This window comes from Simochromis diagramma, unplaced genomic scaffold (assembly GCF_900408965.1).
Source record: "Simochromis diagramma unplaced genomic scaffold, fSimDia1.1 OVJJ01000487.1, whole genome shotgun sequence".
Classification (NCBI taxonomy): Eukaryota; Metazoa; Chordata; class Actinopteri; order Cichliformes; family Cichlidae; genus Simochromis; species Simochromis diagramma.
In genome coordinates this window covers 4785494-4805947 of record NW_024387305.1, presented here as the reverse complement: position 1 = coordinate 4805947, position 20454 = coordinate 4785494, and the positions used below count along the sequence as shown (strand labels likewise).

Below are 20454 nucleotides of genomic sequence, written 5' to 3'. Positions count from 1 at the left end.
ATATTTACATAAAATGAAATAGCATATACAAAATAATTTTATTTTTGTAAATATCTTTATCTTGGTAAAAACTACTACACTATAACAGGGTTCTACAGGGAACAAGTTGAGAACCGTCCCTACGACGGCCGTCAAGCCGTTAAATCTCAGCATTCATTCTGAGGTACAGCAGCCCATACAACGTACAATATTATAATTAGAATAATTGTGAAAGTGTAATAATTCTACTAGACTTGTGGGCTTTTGAGACAGAAAATACAGCTTTAGAAAAAAAGGAATGCTCGAAAGATCCCTAACTTTCAGTCCCGTTATAAATGTACATGTTGCTAGGCAACGTGTGCACGTAAAACATACCGGAATTTTGCGGTTAGCTCAAGCTAAAACGAAATACAGGATAATTTCTCCTTTGCGCACTCTGTGCTAACTCACAAAAATGGCGGTCAGTGGCAGCATATCTGATCAGAAACTGGAGCTTCAGCGTAAAATCAAATTTCTTGGTATGTTTGTTTGAAATGCAGTGGGTGCCTTGATTTAATTTCATGCTAGTAGGCATGGGTTAGCTGGAATCAGCCAGCTAACTGCCATATTTAGCGTGAATGAATATACATGAATTCTTAATGCTTTATAATTCATATAATTAAGTCGAAAAAAATAAGCGAGTTATTAAGTATCAAGTTATGGATCGCCTATTTCCATGCATTATTATATTTGTCCACTAGAGGGCGAAAAAACATTACGTTATGAGAGGACTGAGGCCACCACCAGGAAGCAAAAAGAGTTCATCCGTCAGCTGAGGCAGGAGAACGAGAACCTGCGTAAACAGCTGGCAGAAACTAAGGCTGTAAGTAAGGCGATCAGATCACAAGAAACTAAACATGGAACATGTTTTTAATTGTGGGGAAGTGGTCTGAAATTTGGATAAATCCAACTTACTGAAATAATAAAGGTTACAGATCAAGGTTGGGCACATTTTATTTCAATTTAGTTTTATTTATATTGCACCACATCACGAAAACAGTTGCCTCAAGGCACTTTATATTGCAAACTAACGACCCTAAAATAATACAGATAAAACTCTAACAAGCAAACGACTCCCTACGAGCAAGTGCTTGGTGACAATAGCAAGGAAAAACCTCCTTTTAACAGGAAGAAACCTCCAGCAGCGCCAGGCTAAAGGAGGGATTGTGGTTCTGCCACTGCCACTTGATTGTGAGGGGAGGTAAGTGAAGAAGAAACACTCTAAGCCTATTGCAGGGTAACTGAGGGAGGGTTCAGGGTCTTAACTATAAACTTTATCAAGAAGGAAAGTTTTAACCCTAGATCCATAGATTGGTACATCTCTTTTGAGCAACACCTGACATTAGGAAAATTAGGAATCTCACACATACCACAACTAATTATAAGTGGTTTCTCAGTGTTTATTTTTGCTTCATTTGCTTTTCTTTATGCTTTATTGCTTTTAATTTATGTCAGTCTGTATAGCTAGTGGTGACTTGCATCTGGGCACAGCTTTGACAGCAAAATACAGGTTAATCTGCACTTTTAAAAAATCATTTCTACTGGGTAAAAGTCAAACATTAGAAAAAAGTGTCCTGAAGTGCAGTGTTTTAATAAACTAAAACTCATCAAAATAAAAGACACAGAGACAAGAGATTTAAAAAAAATGCTTTGCACTCCCCACATGGAGTCATCCAGATCAAATGTGTCTCAGTCATTGTCTTGTCTTTCCTCTTAGCCTGATGAACATATAATCAAAGTGGCCTTTAAAAACAGAGATATGGAGGGGAAGGCCTTCTGCAACAGCACAGTGAAGGTGAGAGGAAGTGGGTATACACATCATGGAAAAACAAAGTGTAATAAGATGGGAATTCCTATTTTATATTAAATAGAAGAAAGTTTTCACAGCACTCTACTGATTTCTATAAACTAAGTACACCTTTACATAATGCCCGTTTGCTGCTATATCTATACTCCATACTGGTACTCAGGTTGTTGTACTCTATTTATTTTATTTGTATTACTTTAATACTTGCATTTATATTACTCAGGTTGTTGCACTCCATTTATTTGTACTACCTATTACTTCTTATTGTTTCTTCTTATTCTGTTTCTTTCGCTCCGGGACCGTGTGCACGTAATTTCGTTCCACCTTATGTAAACATGTGATGCGAATGACAATAAAGAATCCATGAATCCTTTAGCAGAATTAGATTAATGTCTTTTTGCTATTTTCTGACCAATGCACAGCCTGACCTCAGAATTAATTTGCATCTACTCCTAGGATGATTGCTGGACCAGCAAACTGGCAAAACCTGTTTATATACAGGTGATCACACTTGTTGATGATCAATTAATCAAGTGTGTAATTACTCATCCACTTAATTCCACTAGAAAGCGGTGTACATAGTTTTTCACAACCCCGTGAAAACTTTCTTTTTCATTACTGTATACAGTGTCAGTAAATATAGTTTTATTGTATGTTTTATTGACTGTACCGCATTCCTCACAAAAACGCCTGCATGTTTTTCAGGAGGTAAATGAAATGCTAAATGAAGGAGTGCTGTTCAAGAGGAAGTGTATCAATGCTGTAAAACACACAAATGAGGTCTACCAGCGTCGCCTCAATCAGTTGAAGATGGAGTACCAGAGGCTGAAATCAGAGAGCAGCAGCAGTAAAGTATCCTCTGATGCTCACACTCGGAAAAAAAAGGACGATGCCATGGTAATTACCTCTCTGACCCCCCCAAAAAATCTAATTTTTTTGGGATTACTTTTTGTTGTTTGTTGTGCTCATTTGCAGACTTGAGCAAAATGACAGATCATAGATGACGATGACCAATGATTTGTGTTTATGTTTAGAAACTGCTGGCTCTGGAGAATGATCTGGAGAAAACCCAGTTTAAATGCATGGAAGCTAAGAACATCATGGTTAACTATCTGAAATTCAAAAATCACTTACATGTAAGTCCAGCATGTGAGAAAATGTTTTGTTACGCTTAAACTTATCTTCATTTGATGTGATTTTTGTTTTTTTGTTTTTTTTCTTTTTCTCTCTTTTTTTTCTTTTTCTTTCTTTTTTTTCTGTTTTTTCTTTTTTTTTTCTTTTTTCTTTTTTTTTCTTTCTCCCTCTTCTTTCTTTTTCTAAAGAAAAAGAAGGGAAAAAAAAATGATGTGATTTTTGTTAAAGAATTTGTTAATTGTCCTATAATGGTTTGTCTCAGATATTTTTGAAATATCAGTAAATTTGTAGTGATTATTTTGCTATTCACGCTAGCTGTTAACTCTCCATTATGCATTAGCAGATGCCTGCATGCAAGTGGAAGCACTCAAACATGAGCAGTGTTTTGTACAGAGTCTATTATTCATTGCTGTTTGGCAGTTTTGCAGAAAATAGTACATCTTCGCTGTACTCTGCGGTTGGTTGACTGTTATATGGGACTCTGTTTGATACTGTACTTTTTGTCCCTGTTTATTCTTCAATTGACATACTAGTTCTTGATTCCTGTTTTCCAAGGAAACCATTCAAATTTATTTACATTTAAGGGTTTTTTTTCCATTTTTTTTTTATGTGTGGTTTAATTGCTACTGTAAGAGCAAGTACGGTATATATAACTGCTGCCACACCATCAAAAGCCCCTTTGACAGAAATAGAGCAAGTGATCTGTCTGTTTATAGTGCAAACAAACACACTGTTACATACACAGGTGGAGATTTTAAATCCAGGTCAGGAATTTTTAAACCTGCTGAAAAAAAAAAACCCCATCAAAAACTACAAAATAGAAAGGTAATTACAGGATGTCAATCGATAAGTTCCTAATTTAAATACAATGTTAGCAATAAATAACAGCATCAATGGGACCTGACTGTTGAAAATCGTAAGGATTATATGATTAAAATATTATTTAAATAAAATTTTGTGTTAGTGCACATTTTGTCTTGATTTGGTTTTAATTCCTTGCTCACAGTCAGGTAATCTAAATACTTTATTTCTCTCACATGGACAACCTTATTTCTGATTCTGTTTATTTCATGTTCACTCACTTTTCCACCTTCACCACCTCAGGAGGAGAGTCTCACTTACAAGGGCCAGTTGGACTGTCTGGAAGCAGAAATCCTGAAGCAAAGAGAGGAGATGAATAGGCTGCAGATCATGAATAATGACCAACAGCTCTCCAAAGAAGCTACTAAGGTGACCTATAAGATATATCCTGTGTGATGAGTTAAAAGCATAAATGTTTCAAGATACAGTGTAAGAATTAGAATCCACTCCCCATTGCTCTCATAAGTCAGACGATTTGCTGGAATTATAAATTAGGAGGTATAACTTGGAAACACTAATACACTAGCCTTGCCTTACCTTATCTAATCTTGTGAAGGTAAAATGAAATGATTGAGGATAACATGTCTGTCCACACTTATCTCAGACACCTCCTGGTCTATATTATAGGTAATAATACGATTCTGTCATACTAACAATCTGTTTGTTTCACTGTCTCCATTTAGTTTAAGTGAACTGAAACAAGTTTTTCAGCCATTCTTCTTGTTCTTTGCAGGATGAGTTGCAGATGCGGGAGGAGCTGCTTTACAAGGACAGTAAGGAGAGGGCGCGTATAATAGCAAGTTACAGGAAAAAGGTTAAGGAATGCAAGGCCCAGGCTGAAAAAGTCGATGTAAGGGTGAGAGACACAAGGTGACACATTATGTATGTATTGAATTTTACTTACCGAGAAATGTATAGCCGTAATTATATCAGTGGGGTATTAAATGTATGGATGCGAATAACTGGAGATTTTCACAAGGAAAGAAAGCTAAAACAGAGCAGCCTAAACCTAATCCACAGTGAAGGCCTCCCTATTCTTTGGTAAAATAATAATAAGGGAAGAAGAGTCATTTACATTTGGAATGATTAATACCTGCAGGATCAGATAACTCTGCCAGAAAAACTAAGCGGTGAGGCCCAGCACATCATCACCAGGATGGAAGAAGAAGATTTGAAAAAAATTTCTACTTTTGAGGAGGCCTTCAGGCACATCAGCGAGACCACAGGTGTCACAGACATACAGGTATAAATGTTCCCACTGATTCTAGTACACACCGTGTAGTTGCTGTTATTCTTTTTTTCATCCATTCTGTGTTTGTGTAGGAGATACTGGAATGCTTTAACTCTCAGGAGGAGACACACCAGCATCTGCTGAAACTGAAGGAAGAGAATGAGAAAGTCCTGCTGCAGCTGAAGGAAGAGAAGGAGCTTCTGAGCCAACAGTTTGAGGAGATGAAATATTTTAGACAGGCTAAACACCCCAGGTGAAGTATAGACATCTGCTTGACAATGGTTGAAATCTATTATTACTCTTGTGATAAAAACAAGAAAACACAAATATTTTAGAAATCTGTCAAGAACTACAGAACTACAAGAACTAAAAATTATATTTAGTCAGATAAATATAATTTATAACTTATTCTGTGTAACTTATACAAAGGTTTGAGCCGGCACACTGGGCATAAAAATATTTTTTATGTCCAGAAATGCAAGTAAATAACAGTAATTTGACATCTTAATCACAAATAATAATGTGCTTTACTAATTTTTTCGAATTGTTGTCCATGAAATTGAATATTCATGGATAACAACAAAAACTCAAGCATAAATATGATTTTGGTTATTACAAATGCTGTTAATTTAGGGCAACTGAGGCAAATAAAAATACATTTGGTAAGCCATGTATTTAAAACTTTAATGCAACAGCTATCACATTGTCTGATAGCCTCTGCTCTTTCTCTGTTTCATTAGTGACCAGCAGGCCCTGCAGGAGTCTGAGCAGCAACTGCAGACTCAGCAGCAGAAGTGTGATGCAGCCAAAGAGCAACTGGATTGGCTCTTGAAGACTCTTCACACTGCCCAAGCTGGAGTTGAGCACCTGGCCAACAAACTTCAACACATCTCACTGGTACTAACAATTTCAACCAGTCATAATATTGAAATAGCCAGTTTATCACTTATTCCTAATATTAAAATATTTTTCTGCCCTCAAACACAAAGCTTTTTAAGTGTAATTCCTTTTTATTTTTGCTCACTCATCTTCTTCAAGAGTGAGGACACAGTTCCTGAAGTGGATCCAGATTCTGATCACTTTGTTCTGGAGCTGATGGCCCAGTGTGAGCAGAAATTATTGTCACTGCAGAAAGAGCTTGAGGGGATGGATGTGGCAGCTATAATGAAGGAGATGGAAAAAAACAAGGTGAGACAAAGGCCCTCTGTAGCAACACGGCTATTTTAAAGACAGGTCCTGAGCAATGTTCCCTCTAATTTTTCATGTGTCTGAGCGAACACACAAACTCCCTGAGCGGTCCCTTGGACCACTGTGAGCAACAGCAGACGTGTGCACTGTGGTCACGCCAGCACTGAATCCATTCAAGTTACATGATTTATTAAAATAATCAAATTACAGCATTTATATTTATGTTAGACTGCTTTTAATTAACTGCTTTAGCCCACTTACAATGAAAATTTAAAAATAAATCTTGTTCATGACCCGTGTAGTATGTTAACACTATTGGAAGTAAAAATAACTTGAAATCCAATTTTGAAAACACAACTTTTTTATTTATTTTTTATAAAGCTCTGACTTGTATTATGAGTCTGTGGTCTGGGAGAGAGTCCTGTAACTCTCTGTCTGCAAAATACAGTATATAATGACCAATGTTGGGCAATCAATTGTATAGTTACTTCTTCAAAAAAGTTACTGAGTTTTGCAAAAGGTTTTTTGCAGCTGTTTACCTAAAAATGCAGCCAAGGCTGTTTTTTAAAATAAACATTTCAAACTATTTACAGAACAATCAGCTGTTCTGCATCAAATTTGATGCCACACAAATTATTTGTGCCACTCCAAAAATTATTTCTGTCCACTATGAGATAAAGGAGAACATAAAAAGCCTGATACCTGCAGGCCTGACAACAGGAGATGTATCACTCCTGTAACAGCTGTAACATTCAGCAGTCGCCTCATTGTTCTGACACACACAACAAAACTATTGACTACACTACACACTAACTACACAAGATTTGCCCTAAACTTCGCAAATCTCTTACATCTCAAAACACCGCCGTCACTCCTAAAACTTCCTCCCGTTTCTTAACAACTAAATGCCATGTTGCCATATCATTTTTTGATTGGTTGACAGGGTACATTTTTCCACCAATAGGAAAGGGTGGGGGGTTTTTTGGTTTTGTTTTTGCTCACAGGTGGAGAGTGCTTTCGAGCGTTTTCCTTATAAAACGCCGTTTTTACCGTTTCTTCCCGCAGTAAATATAAACAACGATAGTATTCAGGAAGAAAACCAAACATTGCAGATATTTTTATCATAACTCTGGTTTTACGTGGCCTATCAACACAATTTAAAAACTGGTATGAAGTCCACACTTTTCTGTCAATTGTTCCATCTGTCCTGCTCACATCTCCAGTGGTTGTACACGTTGTCATTAACGTGGCTTCACTCCACATCAGCCACGCTGCTTTGCTAGCTAAAACACCGGTGTCGGCACATAAGGACGCTGTCATAGCCTGTCAACCACGTTGTTTAGTTCGGTATATACAAATGTAAATCGCATGATTCAATGCAATTCAGGTTAGATTTTTTTTGTGCACAAGGCAGATTTTTTGTGCGCAGAGACTGTGCCAGCAGTGCGCAGCTTAGAGGGAACATTGGTCCTGAGTCTGGATGGAATATAGAAAACATGGTTGACATTTGCAGAGGTAGTTCTAGCAAAGATATAGTAGTCAGAGTGGGAAAGGCATGGGCACAACATTGATTGCATTGCACATGGTGTCTCTATTAACAGAGAATGTTAGAACATTATACGTATATAGTATAACACTTATGAACAGGTGCCTTTGAGGAGTTGAGAGTCACCCGATCAGAGCTATTAACAGGAAAACGTTTGGGAACATTGTCAGACAACTTGTACGCTATAATTAGACTGTCACAGTTTGAAATTTAAACACTGTCTGAGCTTGAGCTTTTCACAGCTTACATAAAGCTGTGTAAAAGCTGCTGTGCTTTCTTTGCTTTACTTATCAGGATGGAAAGGTAACCATTAGAGGCACCTGAAGTGTTTGCTCTTGACTGAACACTCAACAGCACCTTCTCACTTTGAGAATATGAGGACAGGAAACATGCAACAGTCTGCCTGACATTCAACCATGACATTGATAATATGGGTCACAGGTCCATTTTTAAATGGTACGATCTTTGTAACTGACGCAACTCTGAGCTGATAATTTGGAAATCAGTCCAGCCTTATTTGCCTGGCTGGTGCAGTTGAACTTTATTTGGCTTTCCTTTGTACCTCTACTAAAGGAGAATTTGAAGTGTGGCAAAGATCAGTCTGTTCATCTTAGCTTTTGCAAGTTAACCCTCTCCAGGCAGACGTTGCAGATTTGCAACAGTTAAGACCTAACAACCTGATTACCCCACATACATATTTTATGAGTTTTTTTTACTCAGAAGTACCACTGCAGGACTTGGTTGTGCATTAGCAACAAAAAACTTAATTTGGGCCTGAGAGGGTTAATGTTGTAGACATACATAAGCCTAGTAACCACTGCTAACACATGGGCTATGTTAAGAATCATATTGGATAATATAAAACAAGTAGCTGGTATTATGTGATAAGGTGGTTAAATTTCAATAAGCTTTTAACTAAGTTATTCACTGTATTTAAAAGGGCTGCAATGATTCACTGAGTAAATCAAATCATTTCATTACAAAAACCTTTTGAAAAATTGAAACAGCAACACTTGTTACTGCAATCATCATTAATGCAAGCAGACTACAGTACAAATGTATGTAAGCAGATGATCTGTCTAGATTAGGCATCTTGCTGAAAGCTAATGATAGCCATCCCATTTTCTGTCACAGTGATAAAAGAGGCGGTTTACGACACCTTATTTCAAGGTTATTACTATTTCCATATTATTTTGCAGATTTAAACAAGTATAAAATATCAAATTATATTAGTTAAATTGTATTAATATTTTTAAATATAAAAAAGGTTATTTTTGTTTTGTTTTTTCTGCAGGATGTAAGATCTGGTGCTGTTAGGCTGAGCTGAATTATTATTAACATCAATTAAGATCATCTGCATCAACATAACATCTGTTTTCTGCAGCAGGAAACACTGCATCAAAGCACAGGCCAAACCTGAGAATGCTGATATGCTCACTACACTTAACCCTTTCATGTATGAATTATGACAACCTCAATCAGGATTTTTTTCTTAAGTATTTTTGATCATCTTTAGGCATGAAAAAAAGATTTTTGAACTTCGTTTTTTTAAACATGTACTTTTTTTCAAAGAGTTTTTTTTACATGTCCACCTGTTAGGAATGTGGACTTTGATGTTTTATTTATCAGGGTACAACCTTAACAGTCTTTCACCCTATGATAGCTGCGATCTTACAGGGCAGTGTCCCTTTATTTATCAATTGAATAATTTTGGGAGGTGACTTGCAAGGTTACAGAAATGTTGTACTCATTGTTCCCCCTGGTGACATAAAAAACAGAAAAGGATGCATGCGTTTAGTGTTGCACACCTGTAGAGAATGAAACTATAATCGTTATGTTGCTATCTTTGTATCTCTACACCCTGAAGAAGGCACAAGCCAGTAAGTGAATTGCTTTAATGTGGGCAGGGCTTATGACTCACAGATTTTTAATGGAATTTGAGATTTTTAGTGTTTAAAAAAACATCTTAATTTCTGACTTGATGTTTCTTTATTAGTTGTACATAAGAAGTGAAGAAAAACTGTCAGCATACATCACCAGAGCCAAACCACCTGTGGATCAAGCACATGACCCACTCCATGACAGTAAGTTGGTATCCTTTTACACACCAACAGTAATGACTGCACACTGTCTACATCCCTACTTACTTCACCGCTTCTGTTGCAGAGAATGAGACTGACGAGGGCAAAGCTAAGGTCATCACGCGTGAAGCGCTGAAGCTTCAGTCTCAGCTAATCATTGACTCCCACTCCAAGAGAAAGACCAAGATGAAGATGATGAAGAAGAAGGGCAAGTTATGAAGCGACAACACAATCCTCAATGTCTCCCAAAAACATGAAATATAAAATGGGATGATTGTGTCCAAGACTTTCCACCACAATTGTTTCACCTCTGTAATTGTTATTTTGTGTCTTAGCCGGTGCTATAAAGATATTTAGTGTACTGTAAATGAAAACATGTATTTTAACAGTATAACAGTATTAAATGATTTTCATAAATTGATGCTTCGTGTCTATACTTATTGTGTAACTGGGTTTGTTTTGGCAATAGTCAGGTGTCACTGTTGCACCAACACACTCTACCCTACCTCTGTTTTTTGAGCTCACATTTCACCCTGAGCCTTCCTGGAAGCCAATGAAAAAATACTGTTTTTAGTTTTTATTCTTTTTACCATAACTCCCTGTATAGTGTGTGGAATAGAACCCAGTAACTAGCAACTCCTTAGTTGTTAATGTTGTTATTTTCCTGTTGTTAGAAACAATGAATGTTGTCGGTTTTATCTAACAAACCCAAAGTATAGTAGCCTTCTGAAAGCCAATACTTGTGACGAATCCAGCCTTTATTCATGCTTGAATTACATCAAACTTGCTTTGTCCTGCTATAAGTTACAGATGTGAATATGAACCCTCCCTAAAGTGCGTACACCTGAACTATTTCTGCAACGATTGGCATCTCAGACAGTGTTTGCTGCTTCTCTTCTTAACCACTGGTTGAGTAGACTGAATAATACATCTCCATACCAACATGTCAGATAATAACCACAGTGAATGTCTCAGTGTCTCGCACAGGGCTAGGTCAGCAGCAGTGATTGAATGACGTACCAAAAGCAACCAGAAAGACAACTCTGTGCTGTGAACAAAAGCTCTCTGAGCACAGTTATTAGGTTTTTGTGTATTTTGTATATGTGTGTGTGTGCTCCAAAAAAGGTTAGAATAAGGACAACTGTGATAAAATATTGTGCCGAGCATGGCTCAGGTTGTGTTCATTTTATAAGTTTTGCTGAAGTTTTTTGACTGCTTGTTCATGTCTTTTTTATCCATTGCTCTCTAAAACTAAGTTTATCTACATTTCAGTATATTTTATGCGGGAATAGAAGCTGTTAGAGCTTATATGATGTTTGGAAGATAATATAAAGGGGATTTTGTGATACTGGAAACAAAATAAATCTGACTTAGAGCGTAGCTTAACTATCTGAATGCGTATTTGATCCCAGCACAATTATGCAATTAGTACTAAGCCTCTGTTTGTTGTTATGGATGGACTAATAAAAGCTCCTGAGAACATTTATTTAGAGAGTTTTTTCACAGACTTATGCACTTTGAGTTCATCTGAAACATTACATTAGCCTATACCTAAAGTTATTGTTATGTACTGGAATTTCTATAGCACTTCTCTGGTCTTACTGACCACAAAAAGCACTTTAGCTACTAATCACATTTTAACCATACATTCCCACAGTGCTTTATTCTATATTCACTGCTCTAAAACATTAAAGGAACACGGAGAAGGGCGTTGGTTTAGTTCACCAGGATAAGCAGTAACAGAGAAATACACCAGATCTCAGTGGGGGAAAAATCACAATGGATATCTGTACTGATATGGACTGGGTAATGTTCAAACGAAATGATGCCACGTCATTTGGTGGAAATTAAAAATAGCAACTTACAGAGGGCTAAATTCAAAGAGACCCTGACATTCTAAGAGAAAACACGATGCAGTAGGCTAGTCCTTTTTACCGAAATTTCATTGCAACAACTCAGGCTCTTATGTGCCTGTAAGCCTTTGTGACAATGTCAGGGCATGCTCCTAATGACATGATGGATGGTTTTTTGGACCTCTCCAGGGCATCACTGAGTTTCTGGATAGTCTGAAGTTCAACCTGTTGCCTGTCGAGGTCTGTGTGTCCATCTATGGTTATGCCTCCCCAAACCATCATTGACGCACCACCAAAGTGGTCACGCTGAACGATGGTTCAGACAGCATAACATTCTCCACAGCTTCTCCAGACCCTTTCACATCTACTACATGTGCTCTTGGTGTGGTGACCCTGGTCTCTGTGAAAAGCACAGGTCTGAACCCATCAATTCTGCTATTCTGTTGGCCACAGGCTCTACAGTGATCACAGGGCCCGCTAGAGAATGCTGGGCACTCATGCCACCCTGATTAAGTCTTTAGGAACTGTGCTTTCTCCCACCGTCAAAAAATATTGCACAAAATATTTCTACTATAGTGATATTTTAAGCATCAGACACTTCCTTTGCCACATTCAAGTGAATCTGCACAAATGTATCTATTTTATGCATCAATATGTGGTAGGAATGTTCTTATTAATGCCAATGAAAACCCATATAATCAGGCACCAGGTAACAGTTCAACATAGACTGCAGATGATTTTGCTTAATTATGCTCCAGGTTTCTTTCTGTATATTGGCTTTGATACATCAAGGCAGACGCACAATTTGCTCTTCAGTCCTCATTTATGTTTGCTTGGTTCCATTTGAGGAAGTCAGAGCATAAGGAGACAATACTGCACCAGGCTACTTTTAGACAATTTGAGAAGGTAACCTCTTAAAGGTGGCATCTATTCATGTCAATGTTAATTGCACTTTATGTATTTATTTATTAGGAATCATGCATATCTCTGCTTTGTTGTTTTTAAGGTTTAGCCAGGGAAGTAGCAGCAGTACTTTGACAAAGTGGCTCACTTGTTTTTTTAGACTTTCTAGAGAAAAGATGTCCTAATATTAGACTTCCTTGTTTTTCTTTCTGGCTCTTTCATGGCTATCAGCTCTTCTGGTCGTCTGTGCATGGTTGCAGCGGAAAGGCTATACAGCTGCTGACTGACATCACAACATTGCGTGTGTTTAAGGATGTTTATTACCAAAAAGCGCTGCATTATAAACACAGAATTCATATTTTCTAGTAAAAGAGATGCCCATTCCTGCACTGCCCATTTCTTCTCAATAATTCCTCTGCTTCCTTCATTTGATTAAGAATCTAAATTTCTGACGGGGGCTTGTCTCCTCAGCTTCCTGAAATCTACACATGTATGTCTGCTTTATCGCTGCCTTTTTGCCTTTACCAACCAGTTCGTGAGAGGAGGCAGGCATGCTCCTTCTGCTGCAGAATTTGAATCACTGCCACAAGTGTAGGCTCGATTCTTCAGCATCTTATGCCAAAAATGCTTTCTGTTGAACATGCCTCAGCTGTTAGTGGAGGCTTTAGGTGTGACTGCATGCTTGCCTTGCCTTTCAAATGCGAAATAATACATTCCTAGGTAAGAAGAATTATTTAAGGGCTTGGCATTTTACCACCAAACTCTCATCAGTCAAAATGAATTCATGGCAATTTGCACTGTTTAACAAAAAAAGGGCATGTTTTTTTGTTTTTTTTTTACATTTCTGCAGCAGAGGTGTTTATTTCTATCCATGGCTGAGGGGGGGAAAAGAAGGCAGTGAATTTTTGTGAGAAACGATTAAAATGGGACATAATTACATATCACAGAGAGTACAGCCAAACAAGGAGGAGGCCATTCCAGCACACACACACATACTCACACATACACACACATACACACACGTACACACACGTACGTACATGCGCAGGGCATCATCCACCCACAAACACAAAGAACAATCAGCCCTCGGTGATAAATACCAGAGTCTCTTCCTTCCAAGTTTCACACTGCTCTAAATGAGTATTCTGGTTGGACAAGTGCAGCTCTGAACAAGGATTACTGAGAAGCAGTAAGTGACTGTCGTTTTCTTTGCTTTGTGTAGATGTGATCATATTTAATATCAGACTGATGAAGATTTTTCTTGGAGATTCTGTGGCCGACGCATTTTCTGCATCTTGCAGGTGTTTCAATATGTTAATTTTGTACCTTGTTAGAGAAATATTGAATGGTCAAAATGAAAGTAATATGTCCCTCAGTGTTCATGTTTTTGTTTATTGTCTTATGTGCCCATTAAAAGCCTTTTTAATAGAAGATAGGCAGCTTTTAAAAAATCAGTATGATTCCAAAAATGTAAGCAGTGTCATTTTAACAAAGCAAACACTGGCGCATTTCATGTATACACTCAGTATTGGGTCAGTTTTATTTTATTAAACTTAAATTAATTCAAGATAAATGCCCCATATCTTAATGCTTTCTTATAGTTCTTTCTGTTTTTTTATGCTATAGAAGAACAGATAGATGTATTTCATTAAGAAGTGAATTAATCAAATTAAAATGTTTTATGTCATAGTGCAGTGCTGTTTTCTGTTGAATATGATTTTATTCAGCTACCGTTATTCTAGTTAGTTAGTTTTTAGTTTTTAGCACTGGTCTGTTTAATAGATTTTAAAAATGGCTGGATATCAGAGGTATTAAGCAGTACTACAGTGTTAGCCGCTCTGGAATAAACTTTAAATGACTGTAAATGTGTGGTGGTTGTTTTCACGCTCTCCTCCCTGACACAGATGAGGCATCAGGTGTGGGAGAGGTCTGACGAGGTGTGCGTGGGCCTGTAGCGTGACCGGCACAGAGCGAAAACATGAGGACCATCCTGCCTGTGTGTGGAGGCAGTGATGCCGGGGAACCCCGCAGCCTCCGCAGCAGGGTTGGCAGGATGAAGAGGCTGCTTTGGCTGAGGCAGAGTCAGTGCATGGGCGTTCACATGAACACGGAGCCTGGAGTGTGGCTAAGGAGTTTCCAGTTTTTGGACACCGATGGACAGTGTGAGGTGAGTTTGGAGTTTTGTAGCAATGTTGAGAAAAGGCTGGTGTCACGCTCAGCTTTATGCAATAGTGGGGAGCTATTCTTGGTGCACTGTCAACAACTGTGTTTTACATTTTCATCTAAATAGTTCAGGTGAACCTCCTGAAAGTCAATAGTGAAACTAACCCAAAACATCAGTAACCCCAGTTCAAAAATGCCGTTTATTTTCTGAATAGAAAACACAAGGTGTGATTTCTATATAATATGACTCACTAGAATATTACATGAAATATAATCTATAATATTATTACATTTTGAGATTTATATGCCTTTATTCAACTTTTATTTGACTGAGATTTGGATTGTAAGCAATAGTAAACAAAACCAGTACACAACATAAATAAATGAATTACCTATAACATTTGTTAGATTCTGCAATCACAAAGTTGCACTGAGCTGTAAAAGCACTTACAGTCCATTATTGCTAAAGAGTCCTGTGTAGTGGCAAGGCCCTGCCAGCCCTGCCAGTTTATGTAATAACCCACAGCTGATAAAAACAATGATCTGCAAGACTTTTCATTAATGATTAACTGTTGAGCTAGTTCACACCATTTAGCAAAATATGTTTTAGAAAAGCACCGTTCACTCTCAGGAGACTTAAGTTTCTCCATATTCTTTGTTTTGTGTAACCAGCAAAATATATTCAGTTTCTAGAGAAGAAAGGAAGTTATTTATGCAAAGACTGATCCATCAGTTTCAAAATGGAATTAATTATTTTTCATTAAAGGTTCATTTTTCTTTGAATCATTGTGAAACATTAATAGAAGTTGCCTGTTACAGGTTCCTATATCTCAGGTTAATGTTGCCAACAACCAAACCTAATATTCTTTCTAACTATCATGGATGACTGGGATAAAACTGGAAAACAAGAACTTACTGATATCTAAGAAAGAAGTCAAATATAATAGTTTTAAACTGATTACTTAAAAATCCTGTGTCCTGTGTGTGTGCGTGTGTGTGTGTGTTCGTGGGTGGGGTGAGTTCAGCTATTGTCCCGTTGTTTTTACAGTCATGACGTCATCACTAACAATAGCCTTTTACTAAAACTAAGGAAGAACTACAGTGAAATAGACTCTCCAGAAAATATATCACATTTCAGACCAAAGAAAAAGCCTTTTGATCATGCGTGTTTTTCAAAGCAGTCATCGTTAACTGTTTGTAGGCTGGGTTTTACTTGTTGCCTGCCTGCCATCACATCACCATTTATTGTGTCTAATTAGAAGTAATTGAGGTCTCCCCTTCCTCTGTTTCTCCACATTTTTGTTTAGCCTCTTTCGAAATAGAGGGTGGCTTTGTGAGAGTGAATGAGAGTGAAACTCATTAGGCAAACAAAAAGCTCATTCTTCCTTTTGGGCTTAATGATCAATGACAGAAGCCTGACTGAAGATGCTCCATCCGCTCAGCTTGTGTTTTGCTTATTTGTCAGTTTGTCTCCAAATTTAATACGTAGATGCCTATCGCTGTTTTGTACCTTTTTTTTTTTTAAATCGCACACATATTTTTAGAACTACAACCTGTCTTTGTGGTATGTCACCGCGCCTTTAACACGACATTAAGCTCTTGGGGAAAAACTGTCCTGACTGGATTCTTTTATGGTGTGACTGCATTGTTTCTAGTTTTTTCACACTGGCCTAGAATTAGCTTTGCATTTGCAAGATCAATCTTCCCTTAACATTCTCCAAAAACAAAAAAATAATATTTCCTCAAAGAAGATGAAGCAAGTGGAAAGCACTTGGGCCTGTTTAAAAGGAGCGTTTATGTCTATTTACAGCTCTGTATCTACTGGAGTCTATATGATTCACAGTTCAAAACAATCCCTGTTTATCTCGAATTGGATGCCTTTATTGTCAAGAAAACAAAAAAATAAGAAAATGAAAATAAAAATATATACACATTCTTATATATGAATACATATGCATACACACATACATATACGTAGGTGGCCAACAAGAAGTCATCATTTGTTTTTAAATTGGTGGGAGGCTTCCATTAAATAATTACTGCAGCGATTAACATTCTTCAAGCGGGAACTGGTTAGTTAACCCTGACTGATGCAGTGACTAACTTTTTAAACATTTTTTAAAAATATTTTAAAACCACAATTTCAGAAGCTGCCTCCTGTTGTCGTGGAAGAGATGATCGTCTGTTTCAAAAGTGTCAGATTTTAAGCCTGCATCAATCAGAAAACCAATCAGACCATAAAATAAACTGTAGAGCTCATAGCAAACTAAATGGATTGGGGGTAAACAGCTGTTTAGCTTTAAGAAAACCGCTTATCAGTGAGGCTGTTTGGCAAGGAAAGACTTTCACTTTGCTAGGGACTGGACTCTGGAGCAACGGAAAGGTCAAACGGTCAGATGACTCCACATTTATCCTGTTCTAGTGTGACTGGCCCATTAAGATAAGAACTGAGTTGAATGAGGTTTTCCCCCTTATGAATAGCATCTGCTGTACAAGCCTGTGGGGGCAGTATTATGATGTGTTTGCTTCGGTTAGTCAGGTCTTTAATATTAAATCAACCCTGCCTGAATATAGTGTCTTTGGGACATGCTGGAGAAGACTTTAGACAGTGGTCTGACTCCTGCATCATCAGTACAAGATCTTGGCAAAACACTTAATGCACGTCTAGAAAATAATAAATGTTGTGGCATTTTGTAATGCTTTTCAAAACACTGAAATCTAAAAGGTCCCCAATTAAATAGAGTGTGAGGTTTTGGCCAGACATAAACACAAATCTACATGTACACACAGATATATTCATGTATAAACAACAGAAAGTAAAATCCCCAGAGTAAATTGTAGTAGTAGTAGTAGTATTTCAGTAAAACAGTATAGGATGAGGAGAAGTTCTTTCACATGATTAGGAAGTGTTAAATGCTGTTTCTTAGTCTCGCCCTGATTAGATGGTCCTCTACTGTGTCTCAGTTTTATTTGTTCTACAATTAAGGCCACCCAGACTTTGAGACAGAGGTTCACAAACTTCTTCTGACATGCCCCCAAAACTGTTAACTTCCCACATAGCACAATTTTTTATCCATTAAATGATGATAAAAAAGTTTCCTCCTTTTCATTCGGCTGCTCCCTTTAGGGGCTGTCGCAATAGATCATCTGCGTCCATCTCAAAATATTTCTTGTAACCGTGCATCAGAATCCAATGTATGTCAAGACATACTGAAAAAGATGATAGTTAAGGAAATTAAGGTTTCATCAAGTCCATCTTTTACTATTTATACCATGGCCAGCAGATGTCACAGTAGCTGCCGATTATGATTGTCTCCACAGAGTTTTATGTCATATAAATTTGAACATTTCTAAATACTTACTTATACTTATTAGTTATTTAAAAACATATAGCTATGACTCACTATTACCACACATATTGTAAGCCGTCACATTGCATTATGTGTCTGGTACTAACACTCAAATGGCACTGTAGAGTCAAGCTTCCCATTCTAGGAAGGGTGCTGGACCATAATAACATCATGGTGGCTTCAGTGAGGGAGGTGAGGCTAAATTTATGACCAGCAAACATGCCAAACCCATGACAAAATGTGATATCTCTGACACTAGAAGTCACAGACTTCACCTGTAATGGCTGTGCTGGGTTCGTCTAAACTCTTTTAAAGAGTCAAGCTCACATCAGTGATAGAATATGAAATCACAACAGAGGTTTCATGCAAAAACAAGTTGGTTTTTAAGACCATTCTTACTCCACTTTATTTCTCATGAAAATATAAATAAAATAATATTTTTATCCGATATGTGTACTTTGGAGATTTGGAAACTCAGACAGCAAACTCTATATGGTTGGAGAAATAAATATAGAACAATTTAATACCATTCGGGTAATTATGTCTTTGTGACTCTCCGTGGTTTATTTTACTTGAGTGGCTTTCAGTTTGAGGATCCGGCTTTTAAAAAGTAGCCAGACAGACGGATAGATGGGGTCCTTACTTCCTGATGTCACACGTAAACAGCAGTGATCATATTACTCTGCTGATGCTGCTGTGATAACAGCGCTGGAAACCTTTACAGTATTGCGAGTATCAGTAACAAAATTCCAGTCACAACCTCAGGCTTAACATATGCACGATAGCGTCTGATGCTATTTATCTGCCTAATCTTATTGGTTGTTTGTGTTGAGCCGGCCCACACCTGTTTATTAGCTCCGCCCACCGAAATAACTTCTATTCGTTTTACCCGTCCAGGCGTCATTCTAGTTAAGCGACAGTTTGGAAAGTTGTGCTCGCGTATCTTTGTATTTATTTATTATTTTTTTAAAGAGACATTTTCGCTATATTATTTATGAAGGATGAAAGTGTCAGGTTTACTTCAGACTCAAGCCAAGTGTCGAAGACCGTGATTGAATCCTTAAAAATCCACTGCCACGAGAGTTTACACACAGAAGGACTTATTTACCCCAAGAGCAGGATAAAGATGGGAAAATGGCACTTATCCATGGTAGGTCAAATGAACGATCTTCTTTCTGGCATGCATTGGTTATAAGTTAACACATGAATCTGACTGCAGCTTTTTCTTGGTTGTTTTCATTTGTTGTCAGCTTCATGTGAACTTAATCGTGATTCTATGGTGTGCAGGGAAAATATAAAAGTTTCATTCACTGTTGAGTATGCGCTGGTGTCACAATGCTTTGCACACTGGTTTCTGTCATGTGGTGTCAGGTATTTTAAAGAGTGCTCTGCTCCTATTGTCATGCATGCACAAAATAACGCTTGTTTACCAGCAGGATCAGCGAGCCTCATTTCAGGTCTGTGAGTATTAGAAGATGAGGTGACACCCAGATCTCATGGCAAGTTTGAGATTGTTTGCCTGTGGGGTTTGGATCCCAGTTACTCTCTAATGTCTGTGGCTTTGTAAAACACCATCTATTTGGAGTTATAGTTATTAGTTTGAAGGGCTGCTGGATCAGTTTAAGCTAGATCAAATAAGTATTGTTGTCTTTTCTGCATTTATAATTATTTGTGCTTTAAGAGTTGCTCTGCAGTTTCACTGCCTGATCTCACATGTCTTCGATAGCTTATATAATTAATAATTCAGCTGATCAGTGGTCTGTTTAAATTCCTTTTAAAGTAAGAGTGGTAAGTTTTTATGCTCTTAAAAATCATCATTGTTGTTTGACTGTCAAAGATGTTATAATGTTGTTGTTTGTCATTAATATGACTAATTTACAAAATTCCAATCTAGAGGCATCTGGAGTTTTCTCAGATCTGATGTTAAAATAAGTTTTAAGTTAATCTTTCCATTACAAAATGTCATAATTTTGTGCCACACGTAAAAATAAACCAATGGCCCGTTTTTTTTTCCTACTACATCTGACTATTTCTCTAAAGTTTTGGAGGAGGAAATGTGAGGTTGTATCTAACTAAGAATAAAATAGACTTTCAAATTCCTCATCAAATTGTAGTCAACTGTGTCAGGTGCAATGAATCATCCCCATGTTTGTTGGCATAAACAAATACGTCAGTAAAACAAAATTTTCTGTCATCGGTCACTAGGTGTGTGTGTGTGTGCGTATGTCATCAGTGAGTTTAACGAAGCAGAGTTCGATCTTTTTAAATAAATTCATGGAATTTGTTAAGTTCATTTTGAAACAATCATCTGCGTATTCC

At 37.4% G+C, this 20454-nt stretch overlaps 2 protein-coding genes across 9 annotated transcripts in view; both read left to right on the top strand.

The window, feature by feature from the left end:
- The first annotated feature begins 8 nt into the window (after nucleotides 1–8).
- Nucleotides 9–12057, top strand: odad3 (outer dynein arm docking complex subunit 3). Of its 4 annotated transcripts, none has more exons than XM_040004534.1 (13): nucleotides 9–497; nucleotides 720–841; nucleotides 1736–1813; nucleotides 2531–2722; nucleotides 2860–2961; nucleotides 4064–4189; nucleotides 4554–4670; nucleotides 4920–5063; nucleotides 5144–5304; nucleotides 5792–5948; nucleotides 6090–6239; nucleotides 9782–9869; nucleotides 9952–12055. In XM_040004534.1, exons 1-13 carry the CDS (start codon nucleotides 434–436, stop codon nucleotides 10083–10085), a joined length of 1635 nt encoding a protein of 544 aa, XP_039860468.1. In that variant the 5' UTR covers nucleotides 9–433; the 3' UTR covers nucleotides 10086–12055. The 4 variants fall into 4 exon arrangements, with proteins under 4 accessions (XP_039860468.1, XP_039860467.1, XP_039860470.1 ...); XM_040004533.1 differs by having other exon boundaries at nucleotides 4554–4676; nucleotides 9952–12054; XM_040004537.1 differs by lacking the exon at nucleotides 9–497 and adding an exon at nucleotides 1147–1219 and having other exon boundaries at nucleotides 751–841; nucleotides 4554–4676.
- LOC120716862 (ral guanine nucleotide dissociation stimulator-like 1) overlaps nucleotides 6374–20454 on the top strand; it is a 23725-nt gene continuing 9644 nt past the window's right edge. Inside the window, exons 1-4 of one of the 5 annotated variants that reach the window (XM_040004528.1) lie at nucleotides 6374–6387; nucleotides 7779–7783; nucleotides 13764–13811; nucleotides 14527–14789. In XM_040004528.1, coding sequence (XP_039860462.1) covers nucleotides 14601–14789 — 189 coding nt within the window. In that variant the 5' untranslated portion in view covers nucleotides 6374–6387; nucleotides 7779–7783; nucleotides 13764–13811; nucleotides 14527–14600. The other 4 variants (XM_040004529.1, XM_040004531.1, XM_040004530.1 and 1 more) reach the window with 4 other exon arrangements.

Bases quoted from the DNA above. Each gene is read 5' to 3' on its own strand.
- odad3 (XM_040004533.1), top strand. From the start codon at position 434: ATGGCGGTCAGTGGCAGCATATCTGATCAGAAACTGGAGCTTCAGCGT. The intron at 2,962-4,063 runs GTAAGTCCAGCA...TCACCACCTCAG, and splicing joins AATTCAAAAATCACTTACAT to GAGGAGAGTCTCACTTACAA. The intron at 5,305-5,791 runs GTGAAGTATAGA...CTGTTTCATTAG, and splicing joins AGACAGGCTAAACACCCCAG to TGACCAGCAGGCCCTGCAGG.